The sequence below is a fragment of the Oncorhynchus keta genome, chromosome 30, assembly GCF_023373465.1.
Source record: "Oncorhynchus keta strain PuntledgeMale-10-30-2019 chromosome 30, Oket_V2, whole genome shotgun sequence".
In the NCBI taxonomy this organism is placed as follows: Eukaryota; Metazoa; Chordata; class Actinopteri; order Salmoniformes; family Salmonidae; genus Oncorhynchus; species Oncorhynchus keta.
Genome location: NC_068450.1, coordinates 52,966,964 through 52,982,707, shown reverse-complemented (window position 1 = coordinate 52,982,707; position 15,744 = coordinate 52,966,964). Strand labels below are relative to the sequence as shown.

Sequence of the window (15,744 nt, the reverse complement as noted above, 5' to 3'; positions counted from 1 at the left end):
ACCAGTGTACATTCAGTATGCTTTATATTTAGTATAGATCCCTACCACACTGTTGATCTGGGGTACATACAGTATGCTAGACCAGTGTACATTCAGTATGCTTTATGTATAGTATAGATCCCTACCACACTGTGGATCTGGGGTACATACAGTATGCTAGACCAGTGTACATTCAGTATGCTTTATGTATAGTATAGATCCCTACCACACTGTGGATCTGGAGCTTGCGTCGCTTGGCCAGGTTGATAATGCTGACTCCATTATAGTAGAGGTTCTCTATGCAGCCATTGAAGTTCTTCCTAAGGAAGCTTCCTGGTTTACCGGGTATAGGAATTCCTCCAAAGCTGAGCTTTGAGACACAAAGAGAATGGGATTCATAACAAAACATTACTGATGGATTACACCACAAAAAACAACAACATTTAAATATATATCATTCAGTAATGTATGGATGAATGAATGATTGATGGCGCATAATGAATTATGCCGCATAATTTGCAGTGGCTCTAATGAAATACAGTACATTAATGAGTGATGACGCACCTCATAGTCCACCTCCAGTGAGTCTTCCACACCTGTAGTGCTGAGTTGACGTGTGTGCCCGTCCACAGTGAGGTTGACCTGCTTGTTGGAGCGTTTAACTAGGACGTAATGCCAGAGCTGGTCATCCAGGAGACTGCCCAAGCCCACTGATACATTCCCACTGCTGGGGTAGAGCTTAGCGTCATCTGGAGAGAGGGAAGAGGGAGAGGAGGAGGAGGGAAGAAGAGTACAACACAGATACAGTAGGTTGAATGAGGAGTTTTCAGAATCCGCATCTTTTACTGTATATTTGATTTTGTCATAATGATAACACCATTCCCTTATAGTAGTTGTATGAGACCGTTGGCCTATGCTTACCCAGGTTGAGGTGCAGAGCCAGGGTCCCGTGGTGCAGCTCCAGTGTCAGGTAGTCTCCTCTGTGTCCCTCCCCGTGCACCAGCACCCCATCTGCCCCGTAGCTCTTAAACCTGAGGGAGATCACATCCTTCACCGTTCTCTGGGACTTCTGGTTAAACCGGTACAACAGAGCACTCCTGCCGTTGAAGTTTGCCACATCTGACTCTGTCAACCAATAGTGGATGAAGATAAACATGAAGAAAGCACAGTCAGATTACCCATATAGTGAATATTAGCATAATGTTAAAATTTGTGCTAACGCTTTATAATACATTAGTGTATAATCAGACGCACACACACACATATTGTATGGATGAAGGGCAGTTGCACTAAAAATAACCATTAAAAGTAGTGCACCTAATCTGAGATCTGGTGTTTGGGGGGTATTTGAATGTAAACCCAATGTGAGCGTTTTAATACACAGAATGTGTTCTAATACAGAAACAAAATAGTCTGAAACACCCAAAGTGCTTCTTCAACTTGAATATTGGTGTTTTTCTTTTAAGACTGTTGTGAAAACAACACTTTTGGGGGTTTCAGTGCATGTAAAAGGCAGCATAAAAACACAAAAACTGTGTTTCTCATACAATCAATGGTTTATTGATTGATGATAAGGGCCTATTGGTATTTTTTTTGAGTGGAATTCCACATTTATCTTTCCAACGGTTTATTTGGACAGATTAGAAACAGGGGGAGGGGCAACAACATAGTACATTTCATTTGAATGTTACCTGCTCAGCCACACAGCCACACTGTAAAACTATTCTGGGGTGAATTGAAATTGACAACAACAACAAAAACAACCAACATACAATGCATTCGTAAAGTATTCAGATCCCTCCCAACAGATCCCATCTGTTACTTGACAGCCTTTTTCTAAACTGGAAAAAATATATATAATCCTCATCAATCTACCCCATAATGACAAAGCGATAACAGGTTTTTAGAAATATTTGCAAATGTATTACAAATAAAAAACAGAACCTTATTTACAAAAGTATTCAGACCCTTTGCTATGGGACTCCAAATGTAGCTCAGGTGCATCCTGTTTCCATTGATCATCCTTGAGATGTTTCTACAACTTGATTGGAGTCTACCTGTGGAAAATTCAATTGATTGGACATGATTTGGAAAGGCCCACACCTGTCTATATAAGGTTGACAGTGCATTTCAGAGCAAAAACCAAGCCATTAGGTTGAAGGAATTGTCTGTAGCACTCCGAGACAGGATTGGGTTGAGGCAGAGATCAGGGGAAAGGTACCAAAAATGTATCCAGCATTGAAGTTCCCCAAGAACACATTGGCCTCCATATTTCTTAAATAGAAGAAGTTTGGAACCACCAATATTCTTCCTAGAGCTGGCCGCCTGGCCAAACTGAGCAAACTGAGCCAATCGGGGGAGGACTTTGGTCAGGTAGGTGACCAAGAACTCGAATGGTCACTCTGAAAGAGCTTCAGAGTTTTTCTGTGGATATGGGAGAACCTTCCAGAAGGACAACCATCCAACCTGACAGAGCTTGAGAGGACCTGCAGAGAAGAATGGGAGAAACTCCCCAAATACAGGTGTGCCAAGCTTGTAGCGTCATACCCAAGAAGACGCGAGGCTGTAATTACTTCCAAAGCTACTTCAACAAAGTACTGAATAAAGGGTCTGAATACTTCTGTAAATGTGATATAATATTTTTTCATTGTTATATATTTGAAAAAATTGTAAAAATGTGTTTTTGTTTCGTTATTACGGGGTATTGTGTGTAGATTGATGAGGAAAACCATCGATTTATTCAATTTTAGAATAAGGCTGTAACGTAACAAAATGCGGAAAGGGGTCTAAATACTTTCCGAATGCACTATATACCATACTTAATAAAAATGAATGCAAGTCGTGTAGAGCCTGTGGTATAGCTGTAGGCCTAATGTAGCTGGCTTAGACACGTCACCCCTCTCCCCACCGAAGACCGGGGTTAAATTCCATGCTCCCTTCCATCTGTTTCTCCTACATAGCTGTATCCCCTCTGTCATTTCATAGCAGTCTCAATAAATTGTCAAAATACCCCAAGTCATTTCAATGATTTGTTCATTTCATTTTACCAAAATAATCCGATTGGGCCAAGTAGTGGTGAGGTTTTGATGGTTGTAGGTTTAGTTGGTAGTGTAATTTTTTCACAAAGTGTAATGAATTTATACTACCAACTAGTTGGCTGATACACAGCCGATACAGTGGGTGGCAGTAGGCACCTACAACATTTCTTTGCGGACCGCCATAATACCAAAGAATAAGAAGAAGAACCTGGTTGTCAACAAAAGAGGCAAGAGCAGAATCCTCAATTTTTTCAGGTCAACCTACAGCTACTGCTGGTGATTTGAACACTATGCCTGACAATGTCTGCCAAAATGGTATAAAATGACAAATATTTAAAACAAAGTGAAACATTAAGACACGTCAGAAATAGGGATCTATTTCTGCACTCGACAGAATTCAAAACATTATAATGGTGTTTAGAAGCTTTAGAGGGAGGAAACCGCACCAAAAGAGAAGGTATCTAATTCTGCACTAAACAGGATTCAAAACACCAAAATATAGTTTTCAACCTTTTCTGTTAGTGCTCCCAGACCCTAGGAAGGTGTTGGACAACACTTAAATAAATTAATGTTTTAAAAACATCTCAGGATGATGAGTTTCAATACTCCAGCAAAGTTAATGTATCGTCTCCTTCAAGTTGGTGGCAGCTCAGTTGCCACAAGTTTGGTCGTTACGAAGTACTTAAATAAAGAGAAATAATGCATTAAAAATCCATAAATGTATCATTCTTGTGCAATTCTTATCTATGGGCTACATTAAGGTTTTTCTTTCATTATTTAGTCTGGCGTTAGTGCATAGCCTAAACCTAAGCTTTAGGGCTTAACTGTACGTGAGCCAAATAATCTTTCCAGTTGTACATTTTTTATTATTGCATTTTTTCCCCGGTCCCTAAACGTCTTTGCTGCACGAGAGAAGCAGAGATTAAAGAGGAAAAGCGAAAACAAACTTTAGTCAACTTGGTTAAAGCATTAATTCTATCAATTTATGACATTATTCTGGTGAGCAAGGATTTATCTACTCTTCCAGGGCAACAAATAATGACAGAAGAGAAGCTACATGTACAGTTGAATTCAGAAGTTTACATACACCTTAGCCAAATACATTTCAAATCAGTTTTTCACAATTTCTGACATTTAATCCTACTAAACATTCCCCGTCTTAGGTCAGTTAGGATCACCACTTTATTTTAAGAATGTGAAATGTATGAATAATAGTAGAGAAAATGATTAGTTTCATCTTATTTATTTCATCACATTCCCAGTGGGTCAGAAGTTTATATACACTCAATTAGTATTTAGCAGCATTGCCTTTAAATAGTTTAATTTAGGTCAAACGTTTCGGGTAGCCTTCCACAAGCTTCCCACAATAAGTTGTGTGAATTTTTGTCCATTCCTCCTGACAGAGCTGATGTAACTGAGTCAGGTTTGTAGGCCTCCTTGCTCGCACACGCTTTTTCAGTTCTGCCCACAAATGTTCTATAGGATTGAGGTCAGGACTTTGTGATGGCCACTCCAATACCTTGACTTTGTTGTCCTTGAGCCATTTTGCCTCAACTTTGGAAGTATGCTTGGGGTCATTGTCCATTTGGAAGACTAATTTGCGACCAAGCTTTAAATTCCTGATTGATGTCTTCTGTTGCTTCAAAATAACAACTTGACTCAAATTATGTCAATTAGCCTATCAGAAGCTTCTAAAGCCATGACATCATTTTCTGGAATTTTCCAAGCTGCTTAAAGGTACAGTCAACTTAGTGTATGTAAACTTCTGACCCACTGGAATTGTGATACAATGAATTATAAGTGAAATAATCTGTCTGTAAACAGTTGTTGGAAAAATTACTTGTAATCATGCAGAAAGTAGATGTCCTAACCGACTTGCCAAAACTATAGTTTGTTAACAAGAAATTTGTGGAGTGGTCGAAAAACAAGTTTTAATGACTCCAACCTAAGTGTATGTAAACTTCCGACTTTAACTGTACCTAATTATAGACAAGTTGAGTAACAAATAACATACAAAAATTTCGGAAATCATAAGCATAGACCTATCTAAAAAGGCCCGTCAAAAACTTTGCGGGCCTCCGATTTTCACTTTATCACGGACGGTTGCGGGTGAACAAACAGCTGATCCGCGCATCACTAACACAAACAAGATCCTAACTAGAGACAGCCCGATGTGATGATCCACTCACTGTATGCACAGCCATAGACCTCCACTCTGAGGCCGATCCATCCCGTAGTGCTCCAGTCCAGTGGGATGAAGCGTAGGAACCTAGCTGTGATGGAATGGACCAGCTTGTGTTGGACCACACCCTCTGAGTTTGTGTTCCCTCTGTATGTCTGCTGGGAAGAGGAGAGGGAGAATAGATACAGTACTGACTAGAACGGTCAAACACATTCAAATCAAAGTTTTTTTCCAATTGGTAACAGATCATGAAAAGTAATCATTCGTTCAAAGGTAATGTGAAAAAAAATCCAGGAATAGTAGACAGTCAATGATACTAACGAGGGCAAATTGAGGGCTTTGCTTTTGTGTCAAGATGCAGTTTTTCTATTTCTTCCTCACAACTTTTGAGAAGAACGAGGAGGAACATGAGATTTAAGGGGAAGATAAAGCTCTTTCATGACTTGTATTGATTCTTCTGTGGAGGCCTAAGCCCATCTGAGCCCATTTGTTTAGCCTTTCAGCATGGGAAGAAGCAATGCGACCTCTGTCTCTGGTGGGCCCAGTGGCCACAGAAATCAATTCAAAAGTTCAAACCCCCAAAAATAAAGTAATTCAAGTCAAGCAAAAAGGAAGCGCTGTACCCTAGAGGCCAAAAGACTGTGTTTTATGCTCTGTGTAACTCTCAAGCGGCCACCCGAAGCTTCTGGGGTGAGAGCGTTCAAGTACAGAGAGCAGAAAATAGCTGGGGGTTGATGAGGTAAACAAAAGTTTACATTTGGTATTTTCAGAAGTGTGACATTTTATTTCATTCTTATTTTCTTTCTTTCTATTTTCTTCCATTAATTACAGCAAAACATTTCATTTTCGCATTCTACTTTTCTCTGCTGTACTTAACCAAAATCTCTACTTTACAGCTTTAAAATGTCTTATAATATCTGCCAAGGAAGGAATCCCGTTAAGACCTGAAATGAATCCCTACTTCTTATGACTTACACAAATATTATTTTTCTTATTATGCTTTTTGAAGGGACATGACAATTAGTAATTAACATAAGGGAATTTCATATTTTTTTCACCCAACTTTTAACCTAAATCCGGTGACATTGTAGTTTTCATGAATTTATATGATATAGACAATTTTGACTTTACAGCTGGCCCCTCTAGAAGGAAAAGCCTCTTAGTTCTGCCTCCAGGGCAAGACTCATGACAATAAACATCAACCTGCCAGACAGGCAGAGCCTCACCCCAGTGTCTTCGCTCTGTCCGTACTGCTTCCAAGCCAGGCTAGAGTCACCGAACAGCAGCATAAAGCTGCTCACCCAGTCAGAGCTCCCTGAACGGCCCTGTGTAGCGATGGCCGTGATCTCCATCTTCTCCCTGAGGTCCAGCTGGAGCCAAGGCTGTCTGTCTGACCGCTCCGGGGCCCAGCCACCCTCTCCTGGAGCAGGAAAGGGTAAAATGTGCGTGCGTGTGTGTGTGTGTGTGTGTGTGTGTGTGTGTGTGTGTGTGTGTGTGTGTGTGTGTGTGTGTGTGTGTGTGTGTGTGTGTGTGTGTGTGTGTGTGTGTGTGTGTGTGACAATTAAGAATGACATTCATCCCTGTTGCAGTTGTTAATATGTATATTATTGATGTATTTCATTTTAGCATAATTGTCATTGTTTTTATTTCACTTGGTCCTCACACCCACTCAGTGGTCATGCTGCTCCCCCTATGGTCATCCCCCCTCACCCTCTCAACAGTCTTTACTCTGCCTCCACCCCAATGGACATGTATTTATTCATCACTGCTAGAGGTATGACGTATATAGTGCTATTTCTATTGTTGTTGTTTTATGACCATTTTCATTATTTTATTTCATACTGTCCTTGCATGTTGGAGCTCGGAGCTGAAGATTTTCACTTTACCCTGCAATCACACCTGCAACCCTGTACATGTGACTATTAAACACTCTGAATCTCTGAATCTGAATCTAAGCTTCTGATTCTAATAATGCAGGCCAACACAGCCAAATCCCTCAAGAGATCTGACAATATTTTGCTTACAGTGAACGTGGCAATACTTACCCTCTCTTCTGTTCAGCTTTGCGGTGTGAGGCAGCTGACTATTGGAGGATGTTGAAGAGCTTTTGAAGGATGACTCAGGCAAAACTGATAGCAATGGTCCATTACAACTTTCTGAAAGAGGACCATGGTTATTTTATCCCGTGCGTGAACAATAGTGTGAAACACTGCCACCAGGTGATGGAAAGAGGGAGTGTCCCCGCAAACCACCTGATACAGTAGCCGACCTCATCTGACTTTTATTGAACCTTGATTCAACTAGGCAAGCCAGTTAAGAACAATATCTTGTTTACAATGACGGGACACCGAACCCGAAGAAGTTTTAAGAACACATTCGTATTTACAATGACGGCCTACACAGTCCAAACCCTAACCAGGACGACGCTGGGCCAATTGTGCGCCGCCCTATGACTTCTCCAAAACAGCCACATTGAGTAGCCTAATAAGCATTTAACACCTGTCAATTTGAAGTCAACATAGACACCATGCAATTGAATACAAGACAATTGAATATGAATTCAAAGCACACCAAATGCATTTTCTTAGCCTAACATAACATGTGTCCTAATGTGTTAAAACAATAGCTCACCAGAATCATTATGGGAAAATGATATACACCTCTCAAATATCATACCAAAAGTTGAGTTGGATGAGTATCAGAGTGTGACAGATATATTTGGCAACCTTAAACACCGATATCGAATAGGCGAGTCTACTGTAAACATACTTGCAATTGACTTACTTGCTGCATGTGTGGATCCACAAATACTCAAAACAACGACACTGAATGCATAGAACCACGAGGCGCTTCTCAAGCTCATTTTCGCCAACAGAGCAGGCATTTTATCCCATTTGCGTTACAGCATATGCCGGTGGTCTCCAGAAAATAGGTCCAAACGTGTGCGCGCCGCCGCTCAGAATGTTCCTGTGGCTTTCCAGCTCTATCCTCGATATATTTTTGTAAAAGCCATGTGATTAAATCGTAGAGACCTTCTCACAAATATCATCTTAAAGACGTTTTTTCAAAAACAACAAAAGTCGCTATTTATATTTATATGGACAATAGCTTTACGTTTTTCATCAAGGATCGCTGGTTACTTCTGGTGCGTTCCGACGCACTGGCATCGTCGCGACTCCAAAGGGCAATCAATCAGAATGTTGAGCACGCAGTGAGCATCTCACCTGCTTAATTTGCAAGCCCGCGTGCGTGCGCGCGCGCGCGCGAGAGAGAGAGAGAGAGAGAGAGTAAGCGTCAAATAGATAGAAAGAGGGCGAGAGAGAGGGAAGGAGATTCAGCACCAAAGACAGCTCCACGCGCGTACAAGCGATGCCAGGGCTTGCATATCCCGCTGTGCTTTCATGCTATAGCATCAAAACATGAGACCCAACACTTTTGACGCATACTCTATAGATTGTTCAGTTCAGATGCCATAATAAACCCATCAAGCCTATATTTAATTAGACGCTGCTTAGCATTTGATTGTGATTGCCTGTCACGGATTATTGCATTGTAACGTGTTAGTCATCATACACTAAACCTCATCCTAATCTATCTCATATCATCTCTGCACTATTAATCCAGCAAGGTCATTTGGACTGAAAATTATGTTATCCATCCTATAACAGTATCCATTTGAAATGGGATGGTCTAAAAACCGTTCATAAATCATGTCATTTTGTTTATTAATCACTCACTTGCGATACTATTTCAGATATTGCTGCTCTCTCTGTGCATTTATGCTTTTGGTTTCTTCCCTCATTGAATATCTAATTAAATAGATTTCTGTGATTAATAATGTTTGCACCATGTTTTGTGCTGCCACCTTTGATGTGATGCTGCGATGTTGTGTTGCTACCGTGTCTTTGTCATGTTGTGTTGCTACCATGCTGTGTTGTTGTCTCATTTTTAAATGCACAAACACACACACACACACACACACACACACACACACACACACACACACACACACACACACACACACACACACACACACACACACACACACACACACACACACACACACACACACACACTTAAGTACATCCTGGATAATATAAGAGCATTGTTCCATAGATAACATGATGCAGTGCTCAGTTGGGTTGCCTGGCAAGGCACTGGCAAGGCCAGTCAGCATCTGCTTTCTGTGGGTAGGCATGCAGCCATAACCCTGGAAGGCCAGATGGAAGGTTTAGAACAACTATTCTATATTCACCAACTCAGGTTGGACAGGACAAATACGCCATCCATCCAAATAATCATTGTTCATAATTGTTCATTTGTTGTGTTTTCATGTAATTTTGAGGCACTTTTGAAGGACTAGTTTCAGGTTTAATACAAAGATAACTGAATCCAATTAAATAATGGTAAAGATATTATATGTGAAATATGACAGTTATTGCCATGCCAATGATGTTGTTAGGAATTTGATTCCTAAACATACTTCTGATAATGGCATGTTGTTGTGCTGTATTCGAGATCTGTACATATCCTGTGCCGTCATTATTAGACTTACTAGACTGTTAATAACAACTTTTTAATGACATTACCTGGTCTGTTACACAAAACAGTAGATACGTGGTCTTATTGTCTCCCAAATTCCAATAAAAAATACACAGAACTGAAAAATTAAATACTTTTTGGGACAGCAAAAATAATGTAACATCTATAAAACCTCTATAAACATCTAGAAATTCACTGTCCCCAAAGACTGTAGAGTAGATGAGTAGATGAGTAAATGTATAGAAAATATACAATGCATACACATAAACAGAAGACGGTCTTCTTTCCGATGAGACAGGTTTTAAGATTTTCAAATACCAATGGCATATTTAATCCCCTGAGGTCAGGATGTCAGAGAAGTCCAGGATTAATTGTGTTCTGCATACAGCGTAGAAATAGTAATATACATGGACTTATACTGTCATATAGTCAGTATGAATAAGCACTCCTACACAGCACATTTAACACTTTCTTAGTAATTAAACATGAACCCACCAAAATAGGGTTAAACTCACACTTTTTAAAGTGTTGATAAATGAACACCCCAAGATTGTGTTCTAACACCATGGGTTTTGCAAATTCAGACATAATTTAATACTTCATTAGAGCTGATGCTGCTACACTTTCTCAGCATACATATCTATGGAGTTAAAGTAACTCGTTTTTGAGTGTTGGTTTTAACACTGTACGATGACCAGCCTTATTTGCATATTTATTTCCCAGGGTGCTTTTTCAGTGATTTGTTTTTGGTACTAGTACAACCCATGACTGTGTTTGCTAGTGACAGAGGCATGGTTGTTGGATTCGATAGCTGTCAGTTCTATAGCCTTTCCCAAGTGAGCTCTTAAGTTAATATTTTATTATAAAAATGAAATTATTTATCATACGTCAGTGCATTCATTTTTTGACATTACCATATTTCTTGTTGTTATACCACAACACAGTGGTCTGAAACGTCTGTTTTGCAGGCCACATCGGCAAGTCATATTATGCTGGTTTGCAAAGTGTTGTATCATTCCGATTGGAATCCAGCCAGAGTTAGGTAGCGATGTTACGTTTGATACCGGAGCTCCGAGGCATGTGTCAAAATCGCTAAGCAGCTAACTTAGAAGCAGTGTGCGGATGCGTGTATCACTTTATCAGAAGTACATCATCACTGACGTCCGAAGCTTCATTTGATCACGTGCCTTTCAGACAGTGTGTCGAAAAATGCAAGATCCCACTGATTTCGTTGAGGTTCCAGTGCTTTTTTCAATTCTGCTTTCAAACACCGATCACTACTGGACACTGTACTTATAAATATAGTTAGGAATTTGGACAGGAAGGGTCACCGGACTGGTGGCTTAGAAGGTGTAGTAGGGAATTGTGGACCATTCAGTGACGTGAGGGTACGAGGTCAAATCCTGTTGAAGGCACACTATTTTGAAAATATTTTTTACTTGAAACCACACTTTCTGCACTGTTGTTCAAATCATTTGTTTCATTTAGTGTAATATAACCATCCTAAATAACGCCATAGATTCCGTTTTTGAAAAATAGTAAACGTGAAGGCAAAAAAGGGAAGCATGATGGAAACCTGGTATTCCAACTGATTATAGGCTACTACTGCCGACGATTTACTGTGCACCACAAAGCTCTAATGGAAACAGTAGAGAAAAAAATATATATATGATAATCACACGCTGCTATTTTCTGCTGATCAGCAGATGACACTAATATGCATTGTGAACAGATTATAAAGCTCCGAGTAATGAACTGTTTTACGACACAATTAGGTGAAAGCGCTGAAGCCTTCAGAAAGCCTCGGTTTCCCATCACCAGAGTTAGGAAATCCAAACAATTTGAACTTTTAATCACAGTCAGAATGACTGCCAAGGTAGAGAAGATTGATAAATGGGATGACCTAAACCGTCTAAACTGACAAACCATATCAATAACGAGTGAGATATGTCCAATCAATTACAGACCGTGTAGTATAATATCAATGAATCAATGCAAAAACATAAATATTAAAACAAACTATTCTAAAAGCAACCTGCTACAAAGAAATGTGAATTATTATGTGGATTATAGTTCATGGATATTTTTGTAGGGGATGGTACATTTTTCTTAAGGGAAAATCAAGTCTGAAATTTCAAAGTGGAAATTACAAACTTCTGAAGCCTTCTTAAATGTCAAATAAACTACAAGTGTGAAGTCATGCACTGCAGGAATGTTCTCCTACAACAGGGTGATCAAATGAAGATCCTTCATCTGAGACTGGTGAATGAGCATTCAATACAGTGCCTTGCAAAAGTATTCACCTCCTTTGCTATGAAGCCCCTAAATAAGATCTGGCGCAACCAATTACCTTCAGAAGTTAGTTACTTAAATAAAATCCACCTGTGTGCAATCTAAGTGTCACATGATCTCAGTATATATACACCTGTTCTGGAAGGCCCCAGAGTCTGCAACATCACTAAGCAAGAGGCACCACCAACCAAGCGGCTCTATGAAGACCAAGGAGCTCTCCAAACAGGTCAGGGACAAAGTTGTGGAGAAGTACAGATCAGGGTTGGTTAAAAAATGTTTTTCTGAAACTGTGAACATCCCACGGAGCACCATTAAATCCATCATTAAAAAATTGAAAGAATATGGCACCACAACAAACCTGCCAAGAGAGGGCCGCCCAACAAAATTCACAGACCAGGCAAAGATGGCATTAATCAGAGAGGCAACAAAGAGAACAAAGTTAACCCTGAAGGAGCTGCAAAGCTCCACAGCGGAGGTTGGAATATCTGTCCATAGGGACACTTTAACGCGTATAATCCACAGAGCTGGGCTTTACGGAAGAGTGGCCAGAAAAAAATAAGCAAACATGCTTGGTGTTTGCCAAAGGTATGTGGGAGACTCCCCACACATATGGAAGAAGGAACCCTGTTCAGATGAGACTAAAATTGAGGTTTTTGGCCATCAAACCCAAAACCTCCCATCACCCCGAGAATACCATCCCCATAGTGAAGCATGGTGGTGGCAGCATCATGCTGTGGGGATGTCTTTCATCGGCAGGGACTGAGAAACTGGTCAGAATTGAAGGAATGATGGATGGCGCTAAATACAGGGAAATTCTTGAGGGAAACCTGTTTCAGTCTCCCAGAGATTTGAGACTGGGACGGGGGTTCACCTTCCAGCAGGACAATGACCCTAAGCATACTGTTGTGTAAATCAAATGATGCAACCCCCCCCCCCCCAAAAAAAAAATATATATATATATTTTTATTCCAGCTTGTAAGGCAACAAAATAGGAAAAATGCCAAGGGGGGTGAGCACTTTTGCAAGCCACTGTAAATGCATTCAATATGTTAAATTCATACTTTACCCTGCTCTGCCCTTGACATATCTTACTAGTTGTAGAAGATTCACTGTGAATCAGATCAGGTGCGAATATAAGTGTGAAATAAGTAATATTTTATATAAAGGTCAGTGGCATTGCTTTTAGTTGCTTTGAGGCAGTCTGTCCTCAGCAACCAATTATTATTGTTTTTTAAAGTCTTGTAGAGATTGTGTTTTTGTGAGGTTCACTTTCACGTGATGGCTTGTAATTGGGAAAGGACAATGTCACAGCAGTGTGGTTCTAACCAAATTTTGGCCAGGTCACAAGAATCCCACAAAGGAGGAAAAACTGAAAATGTCCTCTCCTGCCTATCCATGACTTTTGCTGTCCTTACAGTACAGTATATTACCGCTTGTTCCTGCTTCAGGCTGGCCTCAGATCCTTACGAAGGATATTATACGTATTTGTCTGCACCTCCAACATGTATGATATGTACTAATGGTCTGGTTACTTTAGACAGAAACCAAAGTAGGAAGGTTGGCCAGGGAGGATGGATGTCCATATGCTGCGACCGTCTAGCAATCCAAAGGTTGCGTGTTCGAGTTGAATTTTAGCTAACTCTTTCTAACTCTTCCTAACCTTAATCTAATTCTCCTTACCCTCATTCTCATCAACGGGGCTGTAGTAGAGAAGGTTGAGAGCTTCAAGAGCCATGGTGTTCACATCACCAACAAATTAACATGGTCCAAGCACACCAAGACAGTCGTGAAGAGGGCACAACAAAACTAATTTCCTCCCGGGAGACTGAAAAGATTTGGCATGGGTCCTCAGATCCTCAAAAGGTTCTACAGCTGCACCATCGAGGCATCACTGCCTGGTATGGCAACTGCTTGGCCTCTGACCACAAGGCACTACAGAGGGTAGTGCGTACGGTATCGTATCAAGTCTAGGTCCAAGAGGCTTCTTAACAGCTTCTACCCCCAAGCCATAAATAAGACTACTGAACATCTAATCAAACGGCTACCCAGACTATTTGCATTGCCCCTCCCCCTATTTTACGCTGCTGCTACTCTCTGTTATTATCTATGCATAAGTCACTTTAATAACTCTACCTACATGTATATATTACCTCAATTACCTCGACTAACCGGTGCCCCCGCACATTGACTCTGTAACGGTACCCCCTGTATATAGCCTTGTTATTGTTATTTTACTGCTGCTCTTTAATTATTTGTTACTTTTATTTCTTTTTCTTTTTCTTTAGGTATTTTTCTTAAAACAGCATTGTTGGTTAAGGGCTTGTAAGTAAGCATTTCACTACACCTGTTGTATTCGGCGCATGTGACAAATAACATTTGATTTGATTTGACTTTACTTAAATGATCCTAACCTTTGTCATTACCACTCAAAAAGCAGCCTGGTCTCAGAGAAAGTCATATAGTAGTATATGTCCTCATGATGAACGATAAGTAATGTTCCAATTCATATGATATTGTACCGCCGGATAAGAGGTTAGCCTATTTATGATATTAAATGACCGCTATTCCATTCTTATTGTAACCTAATGTAATGTAATATATCATACTATAAGGATTCATATTTTCACGTACCAAATCCTACCAATTGCCTTGAGACTAGGTTGCCTGCTTGTGCACCAGCACATATTTTTAGTCCATAAGCTATTGCCTCTGTGATTTAGGTGGAAAAACATCCTATTCCTTGTGCCAGGATGCTTTACAGATGTAAACTAGATCGTGTGAATAGATAAGCTCTGGTTTAGATTATGGAAAGATTCACAGACCAGTACACTTTTACAAACCTAAAAGGGTTATTCGGCTGTCCCCATAAGAGAACCCTTTGAAGAACCCTTTTTGGTTCCAGGTAAAACCTTTTCCACAGAGGGTTCTACATGGAACACAATAAGGTTCTAGTATGGGGACAGCTGAAGAACCCTTTTGGAACCCTTTTTTTCTAAGAATGTAGTGCTAGTCATTGCAGTAACATGTTATTTTACAATAATGTGGTTGTTGTATGATCGAAGGGGAACCGTCAGGGAGCTAAACCCTCAGGGAGCTAACAGAAGTCTTCAAGGTCTCAGTCTACTCAGTCAAGGCTACCCATAATGCTAGTGTAGATCGACAAACCACCTCCATTACAGTTGTAAACATGACAGAAGACCTGTCATAAAGTGACATGTCCATCCATGATACTTTTGCTCCACTGTAGAGATTAGTGTGATACTCTCCATGATCCATCCTATGTACATGGTTCAGAATTTTTTTTTTTGACCAGGGCCAATAGGGCTATGATCAAAAGTAGTGCACTATATAGGGAATAGGGTGTCATTTGGAACATATCCTCTGTCGCTCTCTGTTCATTTTCTTTGTCATTAGAAATGTAGCTAGCCATCATCAGCTAGACTTGTACCCTTCTGGTGCCTGATTGCTCAAGATTGAGGCAATTGAGAGACAAGATTGTTCACTAATAGCTTGGAGAAATGTGAGCTGGGCTGAAACGGAAAGCCATTCTACATTACATCTTATCTATATAGTCATGTTTCGTCAGTTTATAGCTGGTCTCATGGCTGGGATCTTTGATGCATCTGAACAGTTCAGCAAAAGGATTAAGGGGTAGGCTATCATAAATCGTGTATTACAAACATGTAGTAACGCTACTTATAGCCTGCATGT

General features: G+C 40.3%; 1 protein-coding gene across 3 annotated transcripts in view; it reads right to left on the bottom strand.

Annotated features, from left to right (window-relative positions):
- Positions 1–8,417, bottom strand: part of LOC118363706 (contactin-associated protein-like 5) — a 30,897-nt gene extending 22,480 nt beyond the window's left edge. For 2 of the 3 annotated variants that reach the window (XM_035744852.2, XM_035744850.2), the window contains exons 1-7: positions 7,984–8,417; positions 7,245–7,355; positions 6,426–6,619; positions 5,207–5,357; positions 901–1,104; positions 544–728; positions 206–349 (exon numbers count right to left, since the gene is read on the bottom strand). In XM_035744852.2, coding sequence (XP_035600745.1) covers positions 206–349; positions 544–728; positions 901–1,104; positions 5,207–5,357; positions 6,426–6,619; positions 7,245–7,355; positions 7,984–8,083 — 1,089 coding nt within the window. In that variant the 5' untranslated portion in view covers positions 8,084–8,417. The remainder of the gene's footprint in view (positions 1–205; positions 350–543; positions 729–900; positions 1,105–5,206; positions 5,358–6,425; positions 6,620–7,244; positions 7,356–7,983) is intronic. The other variant, XM_035744851.2, reaches the window with a different exon arrangement.
- Between the last annotated feature and the right edge of the window lie 7,327 nt (positions 8,418–15,744).